General features: G+C 39.5%; 1 protein-coding gene across 1 annotated transcript; it reads left to right on the forward strand.

Annotated features, from left to right (window-relative positions):
* Window positions 1-391: 391 nt before the first annotated feature.
* On the forward strand, window positions 392-21,913 carry LOC134677365 (cholesterol 7-desaturase nvd). Its single transcript, XM_063535799.1, has 9 exons — window positions 392-488; window positions 3,300-3,548; window positions 5,229-5,412; window positions 6,324-6,509; window positions 7,190-7,362; window positions 15,360-15,465; window positions 19,107-19,228; window positions 20,252-20,422; window positions 21,715-21,913. Exons 2-9 carry the CDS (start codon window positions 3,306-3,308, stop codon window positions 21,877-21,879), a joined length of 1,350 nt encoding a protein of 449 aa, XP_063391869.1. The 5' UTR covers window positions 392-488; window positions 3,300-3,305; the 3' UTR covers window positions 21,880-21,913.
* The last annotated feature ends 5,154 nt before the right edge of the window (window positions 21,914-27,067 follow it).

The following is a 27,067-nucleotide window of genomic DNA, read 5'->3' on the forward strand; positions in this document are numbered from 1 at the left end:
TGCTGAACAAAAGTGTCAGCGTTTGAAGAGTACAATCTATGTTTTAATTATTTGCTCGTGTTACAGGCCGCACCCGGTATAAAGTTTATAAAAGGCGATAACTTTCATCCTTTACCAGTGAAAGTTATTTTTATTATTACAAGAAACCAGAAAAAATCAAAAACAAACTCCAACTCATTTCAAAACATGCGATCTTTCCTCCCCGCCAATCCAGAAAAAAAAACCGAATACATCACACATATCATACGCATAATCGATTTAATTTATTCTCCTTGATTTTCTAAATTCAACCTTGACTCTTTAGTAAATAGGTTGAAAATAGGAATTCCTTTTTATAGTTTTAAAATCAAAACAGCTCAGATGGGCTTTATCATATATAGCCGGTTATCATTTTGTATTCGGCCAGTAGTGTTCCAGTGGCTGAACGCTCGCTTGCCTTAGTACGAATAGAGAAAAAAAAAGAAAAATGGCGGCAGATTGATAGTTCGGTGAGTTTACTTTTAGCACTAATAGAGGTTAAAATTTAAGAAAAATAATCATTTTGAATTATTTTATCTATAGTTTTTTGGAGTATACATTTTAATTGGTCTAGTCAAGTAGGTGATATAAATAATTTAAAAAATATGACCCAGTGTGTGGAAAAAATGGTTTTAGAAATAATTAAATAGAAAGAGTAGTTACTTTGCCGAAATTCATATTACCTAATTTATTTATTTCTACTTTATTGAATGGTATAAAATGGTACAAACGGCGGACTTAATGCCTTAAGGCATTCTCTACCAGTCAACCATTGGATCAAATATACACTTGTAGGCTCTATATGCTCTATATTAACTAAGAGGGCCTATTTTAGATTTAAGCTAGTTATTAATTTATTTTAGTAATACCACTGTATATACATATATTGTTTGTAAACAAATGATTATCCCAAAAAAAACTACGAGTATATAGGTAGTTAATATATATATGAGGGTTGAAGGGATTTAAATATAAAAACTTTTACAAAAAAAAAGAAAACCGACTTCAAAAAGGATGAAATAAAATATTATCCGTTTTTAAGTATATGCGTTACCAACTGATATGTTTGAAGTCGGTGCCAATGTTGAAAATGCGGTGAAAATGTTTCTTAAAATATATCGATACCAAATGAAAGAACTCATTTTGAGAATCTCAAATATATATTTGCAATTTTAAAATAAATAGTTTAGAAGTGAATTAAGAAAATATTTAGCCAAAAATGACCATCCACCCTCCCTTTATCTCCGAAACTACTGCCTCTAAAATTTTGAAAATAATAAACTAAATAGTTCTTTATGTACCTATATGTCGGCGGCCGATCGTAAGATCAGGCATATCGTAATGTTCCTGTGTATTGTTTTGAGGATAGTCCAAGGGCCCAACGTTTTCTGTATCATTTCTCTCTCCTCGCTCTTTTAAAATGCCGTTTGTCAAAAAAGGACAACCATACTGTTGACAAGGTGGACTTCAAATCAAGTGTTGCCTTTCTTGATGCGCCCAGGCTGTGTATGTGTGCGTAAAAGCGTATATGTGTGCTCTTTTAGGGATGTGAAAAGTCGATTTTAATCACGTTATATATCGATAAACGCTACACAGCGGAATGAAATAGCGATTAATTAAAGCTTCTCAATATCTTCGTTAAACATAAACATAATTGAAATGATAATGGATAATGAATATATTATAATATAATAATATAATTCAATTATTGCGGAACACCTATTTTAGGAGGTATTTATGTATTTTAATTAAATATCTGAACTTTCCCTTGGTTCCCTGCTGGTACGTGACTATAGAATTGTGATCTGATAACCACAATAAAGAATAAAAGCGTTTTTGGTCATTTTAGGTATCGTTAAGCTTTTGAAGTAAAATTAAAATTGCAAGAAATGTCGATAGTTTATCGATATGACTTTATCGACATGGCTACAGCAACGTGGGCCTCATTGTTAATCGTACACTAAACAAAAGTGGCAACGGTGACAGCTCGCTGAGACACCGTCTTTATATATTATAAGTCTATGGGATAGTCACATTAAACCAATATATGTGACGTCCCACGTGTAAAGGTACCTTATGGCGGTTGGCGCTTACGCTATTATTAACGCCGCTCCAATATTATTGCGGCGCTATGTGACGTAAGCGCCAGCCGCCATAAGGTACCTTTTGCCGTGGAACGTCACATATAGGTAAGATAGGTTCGTTAGGTTGCTTCAGATGTCCGAAGGGCAAACTGCCCAGAAATAGGAGCCCCGCGTAGCGGGCTCCGTCGACTCAGGGAACCAGTCAAAGATTTTCACGTTTCACGATATGCCCAGGAATTTCACGATATGCCTGATCTTACGATCGGCCGCCGACATATAGATGAAAGGAAAACCTATTAGAAATATGCAGTCAAGCGTGAGTCCGACTAATTACTTAGTTTTTAAAGGCAATTTACTCGTATCACATATAAAAAATACATTTTTAAAAATTGGGTAATGTATGGAACCCTTGGAATTCGAGTCCGACTCGCACTAGGCCGGATTTTTTTATCTTAATTATTTTAGCAACTTTTAAAAACTTTGTACGGAATTTGTGTTTGCTCCTAACTATTAAAATAATGAAAAAATCGAAAAAAGCTACAGTTAGACCAAGAAAAGTCTGCAGTGATTTTGACAGTGTTACCAAACAATGCAAGTGTTATTTACAGGTCATCATTTCATAGAAGTTTAACGTTTAAAATAACACTTGCAACGCGTGGGCTATCAAAATCGCTGCAAACTTTTCCTGGTCTAACTCTATATGTTTTTCACACCACGTATTCGGAAAAGAGGTTTTTCTTCCCTGCTAGGAGGGATCAAAGTGGCACTTTTCCTCCCTGCTAGGAGGGATCAAATTAACACTTTTCTGTTCTAGCACACAATTTTTAAATTTTTTTGCACATTATTTTTTTAGCTTAAATAATCTGTTTAAGCATCAGATTGTGTCAACACTAAGATTTTTTTTATTTTCCTCATAGTTGGTGTGAAAAGCATTAAGGATGACTCACTTTAGACCGGGCCGTGTCCGGGCCGGAGCTTCCGGAGCTTCGTTTTCTATGGAAAGCATCACGTGGTCACCTGTCATCTGTCATAGAAAATAAGCGCCGGAAGCTCCGGCCCGGACACGGCCCGGTCTAACGTGAGTCATCCTTAATGTTCTTTTGTAGAATCCATCGCTTCATTCAGGATTCAATGTACGCCCTTGACGGAAATATATCATTTTGATCCCTTGTAACACAAACTACTATTTGTTTACAGGTCACTATGGCCAAACCAAAAGGTCATCCAGCCACCAACACAACAATGGCCTGGGCCAACACCATGGACGCAAACTGTCAAATTGAAAATGACGTTTTACTTTTTTATCTAAAGATGGCTTGGGCGCTGGTGCGATCAGCCATCGAGCTATTTTATACTAATAGGTTTAATATCATGATGACTGTGATATTAGTTTTAGTAGTTTATGCTATTTATAAGTCCTATTGGAGTCCGGTGCTATATATCAAAGTGAGTACTGGTGGTTTTTTTTAAATAAGTTAAGGACCATGACATTAACATACATGCTAGAGTTAGACCAAGAAAAGTCTGCAGCGATTTTGATAGATAAGGTAAGATTTTTTTGTTGTCAAAGCTGTGTTGGTACATAGGTCTTATAAATATTACAGAAGTCCATCAGCTTGCCCATTTCGGGCGTACAATTATAAACTAACATAATGCATGCAAAAAAAAACAAAAAAACAATAACATAACATCATAACTATTACCTAATTGTCTATGTACATAAAATATTCATTTAAATTATAGAAACTTTTTGTTAACAGCCATTTCTTGAGCTGCCCACTAGCCCACGCACGCAGTCAAGTGTTATTTTTTATGTCATAATTTCATAAAAGTTTGACGTTTAAAATTTAATAACACTGGCACTACGTGGTCTATCAAAATCGCTGCAGACTTTTCTCGATCTAACTTCTATAATTGAGGTCAAATCAAATTAGGTACTTTACTTTTCAGAGATGTTCGATATTTGAATGCAATAATACAATCGAATGTGCATTTATTACGCCATAGGTGCATAATATTTTTACAGATAAGAAATTAGTTCTAAAGAAACAATTTATCTTTATGCTAGTGGATTTATGTTTTATGATATGGCAGTAGATAAAAATAGTTTACGATATAATTAGCAAAATCAATAATAACTCATTAAAAGGCTTAAGATTAGACGATACCATACACTTGTAAAGCTACGTTAAATTAGAATATCTGGAAACCATATAAAAACTAAAAGATGTGGCGTTATCTATGAAAAGGGACCTTATAGTCGATGGCGCTTACGCCATTATTATCGAAGCTCCGATATGAATACAATGCCGCGCAACGTTGTGCGGCGTAAGCGCCATCGACGATAAGGTCCCTTTTCAGAGATAATGCCCCAAATGCGCCTTGATACCCAGAGATAAGACCTAGCTAGATCGATGAATCGCCCTCGAAAACCCCCAAATAGTAAATTTCATCGATATAAAGCAGTTTCCGAGATCCCCGAAATATATATAAATAAATATACAAGAATTGCTCGTTTAAATATATTAGATAGATTAGAAAAGATAAATATTTTAGGACAATTGTACACAGATCGACATAGCGCACAGTAAGCCTCAATCATAGACTAGGAATCCTCTAGACCGAGTTTAGAGCAATTATTTCATGCAACCGATGATGCCAAAAATGCGGGGGAGCGCGCGACGAGGTGAGCGAAGTCCCGTGCCGTGATTGGTCCGTTCAAAGACACGGACGTCACACAAAGAAACTTTCGACTCGAAGTATAGAAGTATTACCGAAAGATGGAGTATTACCGTATGCGTGGCAGAGGGGGTAGCGCGACTATGCTCGGTCTAGAGGATTCCTAGTCTATGTCCTCAATAATAAGTTGCGGGTACTACTAGACGACTATAAAATAAATAGGTATCCTTTTTTCATGGAACCAATGTGTTTTTAGATATTTTTTTCTCATGTGGGGCATTATCTCTGAAAAGGGACCTTATCGTCGATGACGCTTACGCCGCACAACGTTGCGCGGCATTGTATTCATATCGGAGCTTCGATAATAATGGCGTAAGCGCCATCGACAATAAGGTCCCTTTTCATAGATAACGCCACATTTTCACATTGTTTTTATCTATTTTCTAGGAGCTAGCTGACATCGGTTACGACCATATACCAAAGGGGGCGAATCGGGAGATCCGCATCGCCAGGGCAATGAAGGGCCGTCAACTGGGGGTCAAACTGCCCCCACCCTACCCTAACGGGTGGTTCGCTGTAGCAGAGAGTGGAAATCTGAAGAATGGGGATGTCACCAGTATCGATGCTTTGGGTATGGATTTTATTTATTTAAACCTTATTGCACAATATATATACAACAATGTACAAATGGCGGACTTAATGCTAAATGGCATTCTCTACCAGTCAACCATAGGGCCAAACAGAGATATCTACAATTGGTGCAGAGAGAAATATACCTATTGAGTAAATTAAAAAAAAAGCAAACTAAAACACAAATCACACACACAAATTCTCATAAATTCACACAAAACAAACCAAGACACGACTCAAAGACGGAGACTAGAGATATAGAGGAAGGAGACACTCCTGACTTCGGGTAAACTCGGCTCCGTTCGGTTCAGCATTGCATCGAGCAATTATTAGGGTTGACACAACTTGACGTCCCTTTGCGTGAACGACCACAGATCATGAAGCGAAGAAAGCGATGCAAAAAGAGTGTGAAGTTACTCAAGGTCCTATTCAACGAAATGGCCCAGACGGAATACCTAAGTCAAAAAAGTTGGCACATTATGTTTTCACCACACCAGCTCGGAAAGGCTTACTTTGCACTTCAAAAACTGATAGCAAAGTTGCATTTTATTCACATGTGAGGCAAAGTAATCAAATGCAAATTTTGAGCTATTTTCTTATGTTTGCTGGTAAAATTGACTTTTAAATGATGATTTTGGATGATAAATATTTAATAAAATTCATTTGGATTTGATTTTGTTTGATATTTTACATTTAATATTTGATTCGGGTTGGTGTGGTGAAAAATTTTGTGTTTCACTCGGGGGCAAATTTTGTTTAACTCGCAACGCTCAAGATTTCATTTTTCGAACCACTCGCTACGCTCGTGTTTCAATTTTGGAATCTTTCGCTTGATCAGGTTTCACTATTAGCACGAGCGGTTAAACAACAACTTTGCCCCCTTGTAAAACAAATAACTATTTCAACCCTCAGGTCAAAACCTATGCGTGTACCGCGGCGAGGACGGCGTCGCACGCTGCGTAGACGCATATTGCCCCCACCTCGGGGCAAACTTGGGCATCGGGGGCAAAGTGGGGGGCAGCTGCATCGAGTGCCCCTTCCACAAGTGGAGGTTCAACGCTGAGGGCGCATGCGTCAATGTTCCGGGACAGGATAGCCGTGAGTTTGAGTTTATATTCAACAAAGGTTAGTGTCCTACAGACGTATTATGGATCCCTTTATCCACGTGATAAAATAACTGTCACTTTTTAACTCCGTGGGGTAGAAAGTGACGGACACTGTTTTATCACGCTGTCACGTAGACAAAAACGACCATCATATCTGTATACTGTACGGATATGATGGTAGTTTTTGTCTACGTGACAGCGTGTTAAAACAGTGTCAGTCACTTTATATCCCGAGTTGTTAAAAAGTGACAGTTATTTTATCACGTGGATAAAGATGGATAAATCCATCCATGATAGGACGGCTGGATGTTTATTGCCTCCACCTCGGGGTTACATGGGGAAGGGGGGCAGCTGCATCTACTGCTAAATCGAGTGGAGGTTAAGCACTCGAGTGGACATTAAGGATGACTCACGCTACACCGGCCACAGGCCGGGCCGGAGCTTCCGGCGCTTGGTTTTCTATGGAAAGCCCGTGATCACCGATCAGCCGTCATAGAAAATTACATGTCGGACGCCACGGCCCGGGCCCGGCACGGTCTAGCGGGTCATCCTTTAACCTTCGGTTTGAAAGTCCAACGCTCCAGACGCTGATAGCCTAGCCATAAGCTAGTCGGCTGAACTAAAATCTCATATAGGTACCTACCTATCATCGCCACATTATTTTTTCCTCAGCTCCCAAAGGCGTCTCCATCCGAACCTGGCCTACAGTAGAGGCCGACGGGGCCGTCTGGATCTGGCACGACGCCGACAACAGGCCTCCATTGTGGACCGTATGCGACGCCGACGAGTTGGCCTCGTGGGGGTACAGAGGCCGAAATGAGTTCGTTGTTGGATCGCATTGCATGGTACGTATATACTTTACTAATTGTTTCTTAAAACTGTCTCCATGTCTCAGGAACAAATATTTGGGTTTATCACACAAATAAATGCCCTTCTCGGGATTCGAATCCAGGAGCATCGGCTTCGCAGGCCCACTAACGACTACCCACTAGGCCAGACCAGACGTCAATTAGGTTAAAAAAATGAGAGAGGCTGTATCAGGGACACAGCCGCTATGGCTGACGTGAAACGTGGTGTGGACCGCCAATGCGAAGGCCGAAGGCCGAGCTCCGCGTAGGGCCGAAGGCCCGAAGCGTCCAGGATTTAAGTGCTTTAACATAGAACAGTAAAAGTGTCTAAATGCGAAGGCCGAAGGCCGAGCTCCGCGTAGGGCCGAAGGCCCGAAGCGTCCAGGATTTAAGTGCTATAACACAGAACAATAGTAAAAGTGTCTAAATGCGAAGGCCGAAGGCCGAGCTCCGCGTAGGGCCGAAGGCCCGAAGCGTCCAAGATGTCAGTGCTTTAGCACAGAAAAATAGTAAAAGTGTCTAAATGCGAAGGCCGAGCTCCGCGTAGGGCCGAAGGCCCGAAGCGTCCAGAATGTTAGTGCTTTAACACAGAACAATAGTACAAGTGTCTAAATGCGAAGGCCGAAGGCCGAGCTCCGCGTAGGGCCGAAGGCCCGAAGCGTCCAGGACTTAAGTGCTATAACACAGAACAATAGTAAAAGTGTCTAAATGCGAAGGCCGAAGGCCGAGCTCCGCGTAGGGCCGAAGGCCCGAAGCGTCCAAGATGTCAGTGCTTTAGCACAGAAAAATAGTAAAAGTGTCTAAATGCGAAGGCCGAAGGCCGAGCTCCGCGTAGGGCCGAAGGCCCGAAGCGTCCAGAATGTTAGTGCTTTAACACAGAACAATAGTACAAGTGTCTAAATGCGAAGGCCGAAGGCCGAGCTCCGCGTAGGGCCGAAGGCCCGAAGCGTCCAGGATTTAAGTACTATAACACAAAACTATAGTACAAGTGTCTAAATGCGAAGGCCGAAGGCCGAGCTCCGCGTAGGGCCGAAGGCCCGAAGCGTCCAGGACATCAGTGTTTTAGCACAGAACAATAATACAAGTGTCTAAATGCGAAAGCCGAAGGCCCGAAGCGTCCAGGATTTAAGTACTATAACACAGAACAATAGTACAAGTGTCTAAATGCGAAGGCCGAAGGCCGAGCTCCGCGTAGGGCCGAAGGCCCGAAGCGTCCAAGATGTCAGTGCTTTAGCATAGAAAAATAGTAAAAGTGTCTAAATGCGAAGGCCGAAGGCCAAGCTCCGCGTAGGGCCGAAGGCCCGAAGCGTCCACAATGTTAGTACTTTAACACAGAACAATAGTACAAGTGTCTAAATGCGAAGGCCGAAGGCCGAGCTCCGCGTAGGGCCGAAGGCCCGAAGCGTCCAGGATTTAAGTGCTATAACACAGAACAATAGTAAAAGTGTCTAAATGCGAAGGCCGAAGGCCGAGCTCCGCGTAGGGCCGAAGGCCCGAAGCGTCCAGGATTTAAGTGCTATAACACAGAACAATAGTAAAAGTGTCTAAATGCGAAGGCCGAAGGCCGAGCTCCGCGTAGGGCCGAAGGCCCAAAGCGTCCAGGATTTAAGTACTATAACACAAAACTATAGTACAAGTGTCTAAATGCGAAGGCCGAAGGCCGAGCTCCGCGTAGGGCCGAAGGCCCGAAGCGTCCAGGATTTAAGTGCTATAACACAGAACAATAGTAAAAGTGTCTAAATGCGAAAGCCGAAGGCCGAGCTCCGCGTAGGGCCGAAGGCCCGAAGCGTCCAAGATGTCAGTGCTTTAGCACAGAAAAATAGTAAAAATGTCTAAATGCGAAGGCCGAAGGCCCGAAGCGTCCAGAATGTTAGTGCTAAAGCACAGAACAATAGTACAAGTGTCTAAATGCGAAGGCCGAAGGCCGAGCTCCGCGTAGGGCCGAAGGCCCGAAGCGTCCAGGATTTAAGTGCTATAACACAGAACAATAGTAAAAGTGTCTAAATGCGAAGGCCGAAGGCCGAGCTCCGCGTAGGGCCGAAGGCCCGAAGCGTCCAGGATTTAAGCACTATAACACAAAATAATAGTACAAGTGTCTAAATGCGAAGGCCGAAGGCCGAGCTCCGCGTAGGGCCGAAGGCCCGAAGCGTCCAGGATTTAAGTACTATAACACAGAACAATAATACAAGTGTCTAAATGCGAAGGCCGAAGGCCGAGCTCCGCGTAGGGCCGAAGGCCCGAAGCGTCCAGGATGTTAGTGCTTTAACACAGAACAATAGTACAAGTGTCTAAATGCGAAGGCCCGAAGCGTCCAGGATTTAAGTGCTATAACACAGAACAATAGTACAAGTGTCTAAATGCGAAGGCCGAAGCGTCCGGGATGTCAGTGGTTAAACACAGAACTGACAGACTGGACGCTTCGGGCCTTCGGCCCTACGCGGAGCTCGGCCTTCGGCCTTCGCATTTAGACACTTGTAATATTGTTCTGTGTCAAAGCACTGACAGGCCTTACGCAGAGCGCAGCCTTCGACCTTCGCATTTAGTTAGACTCTTGTACTATTGCTTTGTGTTTGAATACCGAAGGCGCACATCTCGCGAATGCGTGATGTATTATAATAATTTTGGATAATATCTAAATTTTATCTGTAAAGATTATTTGGGGTCATAATGATTCACTGTATCTAGATGAACTTGAATGCAGCATTTGATGGGTAATTTTAAAATAATTAATTACAGCGTCACACCTATTTAAATAATTAAATGATCAATTCATTTTGGAGTATTGAATGTAACGATTAGGTACAATTTATTTTGTAAATAACACACCAAAATTACGAGTATAGATATTTTATACGGGTAATACACGTTTTATAGCAAACTCGTTCGTGTCTTTCCTGTAGCCATCGCATTTAAGGGAATCTAAAAGCATTTTTTTACGCAGCACCTTTACAGGCAGAATATTTCATTCAATACTTGAGACTCAAATGAGAATAACGGGATATATATGAACCACAGTCGTTACCTTTTATAGTACCTATTGTCCACAGAAGTGACCTTTTCTAAATTATGTTTTACCCATTACATCAGAAAGTACCTAACTAAGATTACTATATACTTACTAGCATTAGGAACTCGGGATTGTCAAGCAGCCGTCATACGCGTTATATGTGTTCTATCAAAGTAACTCGCGCCGCCGCGCCGCCTTAGATGCTAATGCATTATTTGAGGAGATGAGCATGTATTACTACGGTGAATGTGGTATTAAAAGAACCGTTATTGCTTTATCTTACTATTTCAGGTATATTTTGTCAGTTTTGCGCCCTATTTTTCGCACACGGTGGCCTCAAACAAGAGCAGTGATAAAAATTCTGTAAAAACGGTCACATTTTTATGTTTTAGCAGCTTATTATAATTCCACGTACTTTATTTTACTCATATTTCATTAAAATAAAATAAGATCTATCAAATGGCACCAATTTTACCGAAATCGGTTAATGGGCTGATGAGTCATTACTAAATGAACACTGAAAATAGGGGTCATTTTAGCTCCGAATACGTCGTGTCTAGCGCAGAATCAGCGCCATCTATGTCAGCGGCACGTACTGTTCCGAGTAATGGCTACTTTCTTCTATATATCTATATCAAAACTATGTTTGTAGGTATTATAGTTTCTGAGATATAAGCCGCCGCGCCATAACACTTTTCTTTACACTTGGTTTTTGGTCCGACACCTCTACTACGGCTTTTTAAAGACGTTTCACGTCAAAACTACAGGTTGATTCATGAGACGTGAGCAGGACTAATCCTGCACACTCAGTAACTGATAATTGATCGATCACCGTCGTATTTAGGTGAAACAACGACACTTTTTCCTATTTTTAACTTTTTGGTGGGGCAATTTTATTTTAACTGTCTACAATCATGGTTACCCTACAAGACCTAATTAATAAACATAAAATCTCTTTAACCGCAATGACAACATTTTGATTACGAAGAAAATAAACTGTCAAACTTGAGTGAGATACAAGTTTTCAAAAGTAACCAAACCGTGATGACAGTGATTACATTCAATTTGACACAGAATATCGGTAAGTAGTTTAGTATTCTAATTTTAGGGTGACCATGCATGCTTGGAGGATATAACCAACGGAGACGCCATGTCTAAAATTTTCGGTACAAAATAGTCTGCCGTTTTTTGCGGGGGAGGGGCACATCAAATGTATAGGTACGTCATGTCAGATAAACGTCAGTCCATACATATGGTTTACATGAAGTTGACCATTGGCCGCCTATTTTCGACAGAGGGGAACGCCTGTTAATGGCGGCTCCATTGTTAATTACTCCGACCATGCATGTCGTGAATATATTTATTTTTTTCAACACGTGTATAAAATTAACGTTAATCTCACTAATACTGATACGAAATAGTGGCTTATAATTTACAAAATGCGCAGTCTTAGTCCTGCTCACGTCTCTTGAATCACCCTGTATATTAAAGATAACTTGTGGCGCCTAGAGCCTCTACCATCAGTTGGCAGAGTATTTTTCACTTACACTCGGTGAATAAACGTGCCGTGAGTCACGTTTTACGTTTCTTTACGGTCTTATGTACCTAACTTCACTCCACTCCAAACGATACTGTCCCTTTCTAACTATACTAAAAAACAGAGCAAGAGTTACGAGTATATCGGAGTTTTATACAGCGCCTCTAGGAGTCACCTAATGAACTAAATAACAAAATTGTCAAATTTTCTCACGTCTACGTAATTTACTATCTATGCATCTCGCTCTCGCATATTAGTGCAAGTGAGATGCACAGAAAGTAATGTTACATATACTGATGGTAGCCGTGAATATAGAGGTTAGAGGTAAGGAGAATCCTTTATGACTTTATGAGAAAACTCCTTGAAGGGAGAATATTTGCAAAAACTGGGCACGCTGTCAGCTATTATAATTTTTCTAAATCTCTCCAGAGTAGCGAAAAAAAGAAAACCCATAAACCTAGTTTTTCATTGTATCAATACCGTACTAAAAATCATGGAGAATGGAAGATACTCGTATTTATATACAAGTGGAAAAACGTTTTCTCTTTTTGTATGGACGATTACGTAGTATACTTCCCTCTTAAGGTTTTTGACGGACACTTTTTCATTATTAATTACACGGAGATTGTATTCCTTACCTCTACCATCCACTAAGAGCATTTAGAAGGGAGATGTCATCGCTGTCATTTTCTTTACAAAACAGTCCGCCGATTTTTGCGGGGGAGGGGACGTCAAATGTATTGCTATTTCTACATGATTTGTACGTATCGTACAAAAAGCCATGTCGGTCCATACAAAAGTTTGCACAATTGTGCAAGTTTTTCGGCAGAGGGGTAAGTAATAATGTCAACAAAAAAATAAAGAGTATACCTTCGAGACTACTACGACTATGATATTTGATTTATTCGGTTGTCAATATAAAACAAACGTAGGTGTTCTTTCTTCTCGTATGAGACGCCATTACTATGTAGTCTTGCTTGAGATTAATAAACATTACCTATATGGTGTTAAAACAAGCTTTTCTTTCCTGCTTGGAACCCTAATCCTAAATCCTAACAGTAAGCACTCAATGGCCACTCCAGTTATTAAATGCTCTAAGACCAGTTTTGTCACTTTGTTACTGACTCAACCTTCATTCTACAAATTTTTAAAGATTTGACGTTGCCATAGTTACGAAAATAATAAACACATCAATGTTAGTAAACAGTGTATAAATTAAAATATAATTGTATTCAAGACAAAAATTGCAAAATATGATAATTACGTAAACATCATTAATAATCGAGTTAAAATTATGACATTGCGTGTTAAAAAATAGGAAGCAAAGTATACGGCGCGATTATACAGGCTACTTTTGGCTACATATTTATTACCTATGATGAAAATAATACACACATGAGAAGAAATCTTAAAATATTAAAATAGGTATGTATTATAATGGTCCGCTTCAGTCCGCATCATGACAGCGGCCGTCTCCTACTGCTAAGTAACATTATCTAATAGAGTGTCCGGAAAGAGAAAAGTCGTGAAATTTAGGGGAGCCCATACATTATACCTACGACTCTTCTCTTTCCGCACAGACCCTACGTATGACCTTAATAGCGATTTTAATTTTATAGTACCTATATGATCTCGAGTATATTTCAGTGCCAAGCGCCCCATTTCCAATACAAAATGAACCCACGCAGCGGGTTTTTGGCAATAAATGTGTTTAAATCTTATTTAAATTTTCAGATTCAGAACCACCAGCAAAAGTTTTTGAAGAAAGTTTTATATTTCCTGTTACCAAGTTGACATGAAAAACGATTACCTAGGTACCAAACACAATAATTTGAACAACGGAAAATAAAATAATACTTACTTAGTAAAGAAAAATAAATAAACCCACAGAACATTTGTATGTTTTATTTTATATAAGATAATAATGCTTAATAAAATACGTAGCAATTCTTGTGTAAATATTATAATAGGTCTTGCGGTATGGTATGTCTTATTCTTACTATGTGTTATGTGCACCCAGCAACAAAAACAGCAACATGTCTATGTACCGCTCCTTGTATTGAGCCTTAATTCTTAATACATATGTAACTTCTACATGCATACATGATGCAATCCGGGTTTTCATGGAAATGTTGTTTTCAATCAGCTTCTTGCCTAAAACCAAAAACTGCTCGTAAGCAATGTGATTTTCGCAAATGTAGCAGTAGAAATAGGAAAATATGATGTCAAGTATAACTCATTACCTTTGTACTAAATCAGCCTTTTATCGAACTATTAATTGATTTATCCCTTAAAGTTTTGCTTGAAGTTCACATACTGTTATAAATTTATACATATTACGTTGAAAATTGCATTGATATTCGTGAAAAATCTGCGTATTTGTTGTGTTTACAAGTTGACAGAAATGTCACGTTGGAAACGCACGTATTTTTCCATAACATCTGTCACGTTTACTCGCGTAAAGTATTTACGCAGAATAATTCTGGCTCAGTTTTCATTATATAATTAGAAAGAGAGCGTTTTAGGTGTGAAGTTAGGCAAGTATGGAAAACTCGCGTAAAAACGTCTATAACTCATGGTACCAATTGAATTTTTTAGTTCTTTACGTGACCGGTAGAGGCTCTGTACAATTACTCCATACATTTTCCTTAACTTTCTCACTGTCTTCACTTCTCACTGTCATTCACGAAACTGATAGTAGAGCTATAGGCGTCCGACATGTCATTTTCTACGACGGTTGATCGGTGACGGTGAACGAAGCGCCGGAAGCTCCAGCTCGGCCCGAGCCTGGTCTAGCGTGATCCTTTATACCTTAAAACAATATCATCATTGGCCTGTAACATTATTATAGATTTTCTTTCGTGTGTTTTTTTATCTGTATTTTGTATGTAATTCGACATTAAGAGACCATATACATCTCTTAGTAATTGTAATACGTTAGATTGAATTGTTAGTTTTATTTTATAAAATTGTTCATGTTATTATTTTTGCTTTTATGTAAATTCAATGTTGACGTGTAAAAGTGCCCTTGTGGCCTATTTGCTGAATAAATGTTTATGTTTGATGTTGATGATGTTTGATGTATTACTTAAGGTTCTATTACTTACATCAATGAGGTGATGGTTCAAACAGCGTCGATAAGAGTGCGGTACTTCCGCAAATGACTATAGTAAGTCCAATGCGAGAGCGGCAACCGCAACCGCATAGCTGGCAGGAGAATGCCGTGCTTCGTGACGAAGGTGGGAGAGCAGCGCGCTTGGTGTCTCAGTTCTCGCCGAGTCTGTGGCAGTATCCTAGGGCAAATCTTTCTTCAGTAATAAATTAGAATTTGGAAGCACATTCGCTGATCGGTGTGCATTTGTGAGAGCGAGCCAGAAAACTAAGTGCCGGAAGCTCCGGCCCGGTCTAGCGTGAGTCATCCTTTATACCTTAAAACAATATAATTTCCAGGATATCCCGGAGAACGGTGCCGACGTGGCGCATCTCAACGCGGTGCACTCCCCGTCTCTGCTGTCCAGCCTTGGAGAGAAGTACCCCTTCCTGCTCAACTTTATAGGTAAGCCACCAGACACCGCATTATGAAGCGTTTACAAAGAGCACGAGGTCACCACACATATGTACAAATTTACTTGTAAAATGCTACGAATCCAACAGCACAATAGTTAGCATTGTATTCTACGCTATTTTATACTATAATATAATAACCTTTATACTACAAAAACACCCCTAAAGCATAATAATTATACCTAAATATTCAAAAAATACTCAAGTAGTGGTCCTAATTGTGTGCGCAACTGAAATAAGCGGTCGCTCTCCCATACTAAATTTGTTCGGGAGAGCATATGTGTGGTGACCTGGATTGACTTATGTGCTCCGTCTAGTAGTTGCGGTGATCTGTGAGGTGTGAGGTAAGGTTACACTAAAGACGGGAGCCTATCATTACTGTACCGATATCACCACTTTTATTATAGATGACGGGAAAAACCTATCCCGGGGATAGGTCACAAGAATAGGAAACTATCTTTTGTTAACTCTAGTGTAGAAGTGTAGTCACTGTAATACAGAAGTCAGTCATGAAAACTATCGCAATCGTTTTAAGTGGGGGGTGCTTGTTTAGTTTAGTTTAGTTTAGTTTATTGATCTCTCAATACAATTTTCATAGTTAATGTAACATAATACATAAGCAATTACTTATCGTATAGCGATCGTCGGATACTAAATAAATAATTAAATTACAATTAAACAGTAGTTATATACAATGGTATATACTCGTTGAGCGTGTACACGTAGGAGGGCTTAGGTCTCTCTTTTCGTAATTGGCGATCAATTCCCTTCGATTTTTTAATTTTTCGTAATTGGGAGTAATTTTCGTGATTGGGTATTTTTCGTAGCTGGCCAACTTTATTGTCACACGTGCAATAGAATTTTTAAGACCAAGTTCGGCCTGGCCAGCCACATAAGAGCTCACGCCAGACAACGTCCATGATATTTGTTTAGGGTCGCCGTCATCGAAAACGATGAGGAGGACTATATATATATACTCGTAAATATATCACAAAATATTATTCATGTCAAAATATTTCTAATAGCAAATCATAAAATCACACAATGTCAAAGATAATAATAAAAATAAAATATACAATTTTAACAGAGTACTACAGAGTACCTATCAATGAATAATTTAAGTTTTTACACAAAGTCAAATTAAATCCAAAGAATAAATAGAAATTAGAGACATGTCAAATGAAAAATAAAAATTAATTGAAATAAGTATCTTAAAAATAAAAAAACAAAACAAAAACAAAATAACAATTTACATTACATAATTGGTCAATTTAATTCGAGAGATATTCCTTTACTGAGTATAGGGATTTCTTAAGTAAAAAGGTTTTTAGTTTGCGTCTGAACGTCATGTCACTTGTCTCCTTTTTTATGTCATTTGGTAGGTGCTCGTAAAAAGTTGGACCTATTACACGTGGGTTTCTAGCATGCAATGCTGTGCGACGCGGAACAGTTCGAAGTTTTCCCGTGCTCCGGAGGCATTTGCCCACAACTTCCACTCGCTTAAATTGAGACAGGTGTATACGCGTGAACATAATGACCTCAAAGATATACTGCGAGTAGTGGGTCATAATCTGATGTTCCGCAAACAGTACTTTACAGGACTGCCTCTGTTTTAGCCCGAGTATAGTCCTCAGCGCCCTTTTTTGCATGATTAACACCCTGTCCGCGTCGGTCGAGTTACCCCACAAGATCACGCCATATGCCATAAGCGAGTGGAAGTATGCATAGTATGCCTGCCTTAGCGCATCACTTGAAACCAATGGTTTCACCTTGCGCAGTGCAAAGATCGCACCACCCAGTCTACCACACAGCATGTTTATATGTTGCTTCCAGCTCAAGGTTGGATCCAATGTAAATCCTAAAAACCTACACGTATCGGTTGTCGGGATAGGATACTGAATATTCGCGTTAGGGACGCACCTACCCGAGAATAGCATGACATTCGATTTGTTGACGTTAAGAATCAATCCGTTGAAAACCATCTGTTAAGCTGGTCGCATACATTCGTGACCTTGTAATTAAGTTGCTCATAGGTTGGAGCGCTGACAATCACAGTTGTGTCATCGGCAAACAAAATGATTTGGCCATCTTTTATAGCAGATGGCAGGTCATTTATGAATGCGAGAAATAGGGTATTTCCCAGAGCGGAACCTTGTGGGATTCCCACCGTCACGTTGCCAGTCCCTGATCGCATTCTTTTCCCTCCCGCCATCACTTCTACTGTCTGTGTTCGGTTTTCTAAAAAAGATTTCAGGAGATTACCTTGCAACCCATAACACGAAAGCTTTTTAATAAGTAGGTCGTGACTTATGACATCGAATGCTTTGGACAGGTCACAAAAAATGCCAGCTACTTTGTGCCTGTCATCGATAGCGGTAGTGATGCTATCAATCATGTTATACGCTGCAGTAGTAGTAGACATGTTTTTTCGGTAAGCAAATTGTCTGTCAGTCAGTAAGTCGTTCTCGAAATGTTTCATTAGTTGTTGGGATAGGATGGACTCGATGATTTTGGATATGTTGGGTACTATTGAGATCGGTCTATAGTTATCAACGGATGTTTTATCACCCTTGTTTTTGTAGACAGGGCACACTCGCGTGCTCTTGAGTATGTCGGGGTAAACGCCTTCCTTGATCATCTCGTTGATGAGGACAACTAGGGTATCCGAAAGTAATGGCCAAATCGACAGCAGGATGTTGAGTGATATGTCGTATATGTCAAGTGTGTTACGACTTTTTAACATTGTTTTGAGGGTGCGATCAAGGTCAGCACGTGTGACAGAGGGAAACCCATAGGCATGAACATCAGCGATCTGTAGGTGATCGTTTAGACAATGCATCGCGAGTTGTTCATTGACGCCTATGTTGTAGTTGGACGCGACACTCAAAAAATGACTGTTAAGATGGTCAGGAACATCTAATTTATGAACAAGAATTGAATTACTTTTTAAAGTAATGTCCTTCCTGTCCTGTGATTGAGAAGTTTCTTCCTTAATTATATTCCAAATTTCCTTTGAAGGATTACGACTGTCTTTTATTCTTTGGGTTGTGTGGGCTTGCTTGGCTTCTAAAACTTTACGTTTAATCATGTCTGAGTAGTACTGGATACTTGTGGATATACTAATGTCATCTGGATATTGTTGCCGAAAGTGAGAAAGGTCATTTAAATTTTTAATATAATTCAAGATATCGTCAGTCATCCATGGAAGATTCGGTTTATTTTTTAATTGTATCCGTTTCACGGGGAAATGAATATCAATATAATATGTCAATACACGTATTAATTTGCTAAACTTATTGCTAATGTCAATGTTATTTTTAAATATAAAATTCCAATCATAATTCTCAATGTCACAGTAAAATAAATAAATCGATTCATCATTAATTAGCCTACGTTCTAGAAAGTTATTTGTTTCCTCGCGGTACGGATGTTCCACTGTTAGCGTAAATAGCTGTGCGTTATGGTCACTTATGGGTGTATCTATCGGCGAAGCGGTGACGTTTCTTTTTTTTGTAGAAGCTCAGTGTTAAATCTTGGAGGTGGGCCGAGCGTGGCGGGACGATAAGTGTGTCATGGGGCAGAATTGCGGAATCCCATCTAGCTTGTCATAATCTGCCATGTAAATATTTACAGGTCAGCACTCATGGTCGGCGGAGTGGTCACGTGGAGAGGGTCACGAGGCCACGATGAAGCTGGAACACCACTACAAGATGGGAGACCTCAGTTTGTTCCATATGGACGTCGTGGCTACACAGGTAAATAACTTAGGTATTCAAATATTGTATAGTTTTGGCAAACCAATGTTGCCTGTAGAAAAAGGCGCAATATTCAAATTTTGTATGGCACCGATTCTTCTCAAATTTGCAACCAACTATTTTCAAATTTGCCGCCTTTTTCTACTGACGGGAAAGGCTTGAACTATAGAAAGTCTGAGATACGAAGTTTCACTGCTCTTGGGGTGCTCACCGCTTTGAAATGCTTTACTATATGAGTTTTGTTATCTGTCTTTCGATTTCCGTGGTAGATCCCCTGATCTTGCCACACAAACTTTTCACAAACTTAGCAGTGAATGCATGTACCTACTCGTAGGTATATGTGCCTATACTTCGTTTTTTTTAGCATTAGAAATTAGGTAAACAATCTTGATGTGTCTTTTAATTGAAAAACACATTTTAAAAATAAGTTACGGCAAATATGTAACAATTATGAATCTAATACGATCATTTATATTCTTCTGCTTTCATAAGTAATCGTTTTTGATTTTTAAAAAGCGTTATTCAATTAAAAGACATGTCAAGATCGCTTACCTTCTTGCAAGTTCTTTCTAATGCTAAAAAAAACGAACTATAGTATAAGCTCCATCCATACTTGACGTAGCGCTTGGCATGAAAATTACATTTACCCACAATACGATTAGTAAAATCTACCTTAAACATTATTTCAAATAGTATCAGATTCCTTACTACATACCTATTTTGTATATATATGGTAATGTTAATTTATATACATATAAACCGGGGTAAATAGGAACAACACTTATAATGTGATTTACCTGACAATTTCTTAAAAAATGCTTGCACAAATTGTGTCATTCGATTGAAAATAATACCTAATAGATTTTTTATGATCGTGTTGGTATTTTTTAAGAAATTGTCAGGTAAATCACATTCTATGTATTGTCCCTATTCACCCCAGCCATCCCTATTCACCCCGGTTGACGGTAGCGATAGTTTGAAACTCGCTCGACTTTTTTCAAAATATTTTGTAACACATTTCAGATGGGCCCCGGCCACGTCCGCCTCCGCATAGACACCGGCTTCGGCCCCCTACTGATCTCACAATCAGTGACCCCTATGGGACCCCTACTACAACGCGTGGTACATAGAATGTTCTCGCCAGCGTATAACGCACCAATCGTAGCCGGGTTCATATGGGGAGAGAGCTATATGGTAAGTTTCAAATTAACGGTATTTGGACATGTTTGATTATAGCGCCACCTTTTGACAAATGTTGCAACTAATTATAGCGCCACCGTTTGACAAATGTTGCAACTAATTATCCGCTTCCGCATAGACACCGGCTTCGGCCCTCTACTGATCTCACAATCAGTGACCCCGATAGGACCCCTACTACAACGCGTGGTACATAGAATGTTCTCGCCAGCGTATAACGCACCAATCGTAGCCGGGTTCATATGGGGAGAGAGCTATATGGTAAGTTTCAAATTAACGGTATTTGGACATGTTTGATTATAGCGCCACCTTTTGACAAATGTTGCAACTAATTATAGCGCCACCGTTTCACAAATGTTGCAACTAATTATCCGCTTCCGCATAGACACCGGCTTCGGCCCTCTACTGATCTCACAATCAGTGACCCCGATAGGACCCCTACTACAACGCGTGGTACATAGAATGTTCTCGCCAGCGTATAACGCACCAATCGTAGCCGGGTTCATATGGGGCGAGAGCTATATGGTAAGTTTCAAATTAACGGTGTTTGGGCGTAGTTGATTATAGCGCCATCTTTTGACAAATGTTGCAACTAATTATAGCGCCATCTTTTGACAAATGTTGCAATTAATTATAATTTCATGGGCATCGAAACCATAAAGAAATATAGTAAGACAAGAGTGCTCACTCCATACATCAGTTTTGGTACCAAAAATATTAGTATTTTCATAATTCATAATTCATAATTTATTCATTGCTTTTATGGGTTTTACAAGGAGTTAAAATATTTACATGTTCCAAACATAAACCCCGTTGGGGCACAGCAATATACTTAAAGACTTAAAAAACTAATACTTAAAAACATAGTCGACATCTAGCATCGAGTAGCGGAATTATCAGTACTTTAAGTAGCAGTAGTAGTACTGTCAAGTGACAATAGATGTAGCACCGACCGGAAACTCTAATCTCAACAACATAAGACTTTCCGGTTAACAAACCGCCTTAATGCATCAATGTCATATTTTATTGTCAGTTAAAACTTGTCAAAAAATAGTTTAAGGCACAATATGTATAAGTGGGATGCTGATAAGCAAGAATGTATTATCCCACATCCATTTTTCAATAAAATGTCAACTTTAAGCGTCAATTTTTTGAGTTGACATCTTATTGAAAAATTAATGTGGGATGACACATTATTGCTTAGCAGCATCCAGTTACTCTATGGTTTACTAGCTAGCTTAGTGCTGCACTCTGGCGGCAGAACATTGCAGTAATACCTTTTTTTTCAGTTTGAGCGCGACGTCACGATATGGAACAACAAACGCTACATGAGCTCGCCGGCGTACGTACGGACGGACAAGACAATTCGCGCCTTCAGGGCATGGTACGCGCAGTTCTATAGCGAAAATAGCATTAGTTTCAAGGACGCCACTCAGAACCCTTTAGATTGGTGAACGCCATCTAGTGGCGGGTAGCAAAAGTAGTTTGTAAAATGCAAACAAAGATTTTAGAGTGTCACTCGAAATTATAGGCCCCGTGCATGAACTATAGGGGGCAGCATAGGAGCCGTCAGATTTTTGGCGCGAGGCGTAAATGTGTCGTTAATGCTTCCGATGTAGCCCACAAGATGGTAGAACCTACTACGCACAAGGACACGTACCGACGAAAACGGTAGATGGTAGCTTTTGCAATGTACATGTGCTCATATGTTTCCGATTCAGCCGGCCTAGCCAAGGTTACAATCGCTATCGCTTCGACAACGAAAAGCATTATGTCTCTCTATCACTCTTCCATAGTAGTGCGACAGTGACAGTTGCGTTTCGATCGCTACGGAGCGTAAGTGATCGACATCTTGGCTACGCGGCCAGTACATATAAGATGGCAGACCCTCCAACTCGCTGTTTATAGAAATATTTTTTCTCTATGCCGCTACTCGGAACCTTTTAGATATGTTAACGCCATCTAGCAGTGGGTAGTAAAACACAAAGAAAAGTGTATTTTTAACTTGTTAAAATAAGTAGTTATCATTGGATATCTTCACCCAGGACTTATATGTGTTGCATCAGGTCTTAATAATAAAATGTGGCGTTCCATGTCAAAAAGTACCTTATAGCTTATAGCGGATGGCACTTACGTAGTATAGCACCGCAATAATATTGGAGTGGCGTTAATAATAGCGTAAGCGCCAACCGCCATAAGGTACCTTTTGCCGTGGAACGTCACAAATGTGTACAAAATAGTATTATACATAGAAAGGTATCGGGTAATTTAGAGGTTAACTATATATATTATTTAATGATATTATTAAAATAATGAATGAGTGTGTCTACATGTCAATAAAATATTTAAGTGAGTATTGTAGTATTTTTATTGCCATTTTTTTCCGGTTTCAGGGTAAAGCGAAAACTAAAATTATATTCAAACCGCACCTAAGCAATATTGTGAATACTATATTCGTAGGAAATCCTATGAACATGATTTTCTATGGCATTGTAAAATTTCCGACACAAAGTACAATTTAGGTATTAGAATAGAAAGTGATAGATGAATTAATTAAAGCCGACGTAACGAGATAAAGAATGTACTTAAACAAACAAATTTTTTCGAGAACTTTTTTTCTGCACAATCTTGACGTATCTTTTTATTGAAAACATACATACATACATCACTGGCTCAGTGACCCAAAGAGGATCTTGGTCTCTGACACAAGAGAGCACCATTCTGCCCTATTCTGCGCCACTTCACGCCAGTTGGTTTTTGAAAAACACTTTTTTAGGGTTCCGTACCCAAAGGGTAAAACGGGACCCTATTACTAAGACTTCGCTGTCCGTCCGTCCGTCCGTCCGTCCGTCCGTCCGTCCGTCCGTTCGTCCGTCTGTCTGTCACCAGGCTGTATCTCACGAACCGTGATAGCTAGACAGTTGAAATTTTCACAGATGATGTATTTCTGTTGCCGCTATAACAACAAATACTAAAAACAGAATAAAATAAAGATTTAAATGGGGCTCCCATACAACAAACGTGATTTTTGACCAAAGTTAAGCAACGTCGGGAGTGGTCAGTACTTGATGGATACAGTACTAGATGGGTGACCGTTTTTTTTTGCTTTTTTTATTTATTTTTTTGCATTATGATACGGAACCCTTCGTGCGCGAGTCCGACTCGCACTTGCCCGGTTTTTTTAAATAAGTCACGGCAAATATGTATTTGGAAATTAAACGAACTTACCTGTAAGTGAATTTCTATTTCAATTATATTAGCTGCACAAACTTCGAATACGATTACTAACATTGTTTTGCTTTCATAAGTAATAGTTACTGATTTTAAAAACCGGGCAAGTGCGAGTCGGACTCGCGCATGAAGGGTTCCGTACCATAAAGCAAAAAAAAAACGGAAAAAATGCAAAAAGAAAACGGTCACCCATCCAAGTACTGACCACGCCCGACGTTGCTTAACTTTGGTCAAAAATCACGTTTGCTGTATGGGAGGCACTTATCTTTATTTTATTCAGTTTTTAGTATTTGTTGTTATAGCGGCAACAGAAATACATCATCTGTGAAAATTTCAACTGTCTAGCTATCACGGTTCGTGAGATACAGCCTGGTGACAGACGGACGGACGGACGGACGGACGAACGGACTGACGGACAGCGAAGTCTTAGTAATAGGGTCCCGTTTTACCCTTTGGGTACGGAATCCTAAAAAACGAACTAAGTATAGCCGTGAGATCAGGGCTATAACCGCGAAAATCGTAGTTCGCAAATTGCGGGGATCTTTCTATTTTACTCCAATGAAGGCGTAATTAATTAGAGTGACAGAGAAAAATCCCCGCAATTTGCGAACTTCGATTTTCGCGGTTATAGCCCAGATCATTCACCTCAACTCTCCTACTAACACGTATACAACCTATAGTCGTGAGTCATTGTTATGAATGAAGTAGGTAGGTATTTCCTATGTGTTTGTCATCATTGTCATAAAAGGTGTTTCCTCGCGAGGTTCGTTCATTTATGTTAAATAGGTTTTTTTTTTCAAAATGGCGGAGTCAATGTCAGCTCACAGAGCGACTAGTCCCACTGGAAAAGATACAATACAGTCACCAGTATCTGCTATACAAAACACGCATTAATATCTGAAACAAATCCGAATTGCAGAGGACATCCGGACATACGAAAGCATTTTTGTCCAAGCAGGCCACTGTCACTGTCACACTAATATGGAAGAGTGATAGAGGTAAATATAATGCTTTTCGTTGTCGAAGCGATAGCGATTGCAACCTTGGCTAGCCCGGCTGGAACGAAAACCTTCGCTGTCGCTCGGTGAATCTATTACTATTTTGTATGATTAGAAACCTAACGCGGAAAACTCCCCAATTAAAAAAAAACGGGCAAGTGCGAGTCGGACTCGCGCACGAAGGGTTCCGTACCATAATGCAAAAAAAAAACAAAAAAAGCAAAAAAAAAAAACGGTCACCCATCCAAGTACTGACCACTCCCGACGTTGCTTAACTTTGGTCAAAAATCACGTTTGTTGTATGGGAGCCCCATTTAAATCTTTATTTTATTCTGTTTTTAGTATTTGTTGTTATAGCGGCAACAGAAATACATCATCTGTGAAAATTTCAACTGTCTAGCTATCACGGTTCGTGAGATACAGCCTGGTGACAGACGGACGGACGGACAGCGAAGTCTTAGTAATAGGGTCCCGTTTTACCCTTTGGGTACGGAACCCTAAAAAACATTGTTAATCAGGAAAAGATTACTCATGTAATCGTTTGAAAATACCCAGTTTATATTCAACTGGTAGGTCTGCCATTTAGTGACTCAAGAGACGTAAAGGATACCAGTTGTCTGTTGTTTATAATCTTCTACAATTTAAGTAACGCAGGATAATATTTCTGTAAGTTTTTATTTGCCTATTTTACCATCGATTTAAGTTTGCACACCATAGGCTCAGATAACATAGGTACAAAAATCTTATTCCAGGGTGGCTAAAAAATAACTGCATTCCCGTTGCCAGGGAGGTTTTGGGATTATACTGAGCAACTTTTACTATGGGAGCAACCCCGAAAACCCGAAAAAAAAATTTGGCCGTTTGGGACATTGTGTCTGGTCCATTTTCTATGGGAGGGTAATATTTTTTTGCGATTTCGGGGTTGGTTCCATAAAAGTTGCTCAGTAGAATCCCAAAACCTCCCTGGCAACGGGAATGCAGTTATTTTTTAGCCACCGTGTATTGTCGATATGAACTTGAGCACTTTTAAAACGCAATTTAGAGAACTGCAAATAGGAATGAACAATGGCTATTTTGTACTCTGTTAACCAAGGTCGCCAAGGCGTAAATGTTGCCTCACTATGCTAAGTACGCTCGCATCCACTTCTCCTTACAAACGTAGTTCCCATTTTAGAACACTCACTATTGCTGCTGACTGTAGTCAGCAGAAAGTACGAGGTGAGAATTATTTCCACGTGCAGCGTACAGTCACCTGCAATAATATGTTACTCTTCGAAGGCCGCAAAAATATGTGACACGCTCTTAATGGCTCTACAAATAAGATCGTGTCAGATATTTTTGCGGCCTTCGTTGTGTAACATATTATTGCAGGTGACTGTACAATATTTTACAGTACATAAGTTTGACGACAGGTCTGGCCTAGTGGGTAGTGACACTGCCTATGAAGCCGATGGTCCCGGGTTCGAATCCTGGTAAGGGCATTTATTTAAGAGGGCGTCGAGGAGGGTAAATTTTCAGATTCTGTCAAATTACCCCATTTCACACACAAACGCAGCTCACACACACTACCTCAATTTACTGGGACAGGTCAGTGACCCCTAATGTTTTTTTAAAGGTGCTGTTTCGAGTTTAGTGTTAACTACGGACCTTCTTTCAGGAATTTAAACTGTCAAAGCTTTCCTTTGTGAGAAGACAGAGAAAAATCACTTTTTATATATAGCTTTCCTTGTTTGTTCATGTCATGTCATAGGTATGTGACGTATTAGGTAATTAATTATTTTCGTTGTTGACTTTTATTTGTATTAAGATAGGTACAAACGGCGATGCTCTTAACTGTCCATCGGTGGACCTTATGCCTTTTGTAATAAGGTTTACGAACTGTCAGTTAACAGTGTGGTCATGGGCGATGGTATGCGGTTTGTAAACATAGTCCGAATTTACCTACTCGAAAAAAGTGGACTATATCTAAAATGATCCCCTCATTAGTTATAGGGCTTGTAATATTTTTTTACAACTAAAGACGCTTATTATATTTCACTTATAACTTAATTGATAATAAGGCTTTAAAAACCTCTAATAAAATTCAGGTACTACATATGTAATACATTTATACTTTTGTAAGTCAGTAAGTGATGCTTATCGGGAAATCAAAGAACTCATAATTACCTATATAAAAATAATTAAATTTACTATTTCGTCTCACGTTCAATAAGGCCCGGGGCCGGGCCTTGTCACCCGCACAGACAGAGGGCCTTTTTAGCCCAAGTACAAGTTCAAGAATAACAGAGAATATAGTAAGTATAATTTAGTTTATTTATCTCAATTATACAATTTTCACACAGGTAAAATGTACATACATTTCAGCTTGTAGGTACTTATCATATAACGATCGTTTTTGTCATAAAAAAAATAT

Source organism: Cydia fagiglandana, chromosome 26, assembly GCF_963556715.1.
Source record: "Cydia fagiglandana chromosome 26, ilCydFagi1.1, whole genome shotgun sequence".
Taxonomy (NCBI): Eukaryota; Metazoa; Arthropoda; class Insecta; order Lepidoptera; family Tortricidae; genus Cydia; species Cydia fagiglandana.

Bases quoted from the DNA above. Each gene is read 5' to 3' on its own strand.
- LOC134677365 (XM_063535799.1), top strand. From the start codon at position 3,306: ATGGCCAAACCAAAAGGTCATCCAGCCACCAACACAACAATGGCCTGG. The intron at 3,549-5,228 runs GTGAGTACTGGT...TCTATTTTCTAG, and splicing joins GTCCGGTGCTATATATCAAA to GAGCTAGCTGACATCGGTTA. The intron at 19,229-20,251 runs GTAAATAACTTA...AACACATTTCAG, and splicing joins TGGACGTCGTGGCTACACAG to ATGGGCCCCGGCCACGTCCG.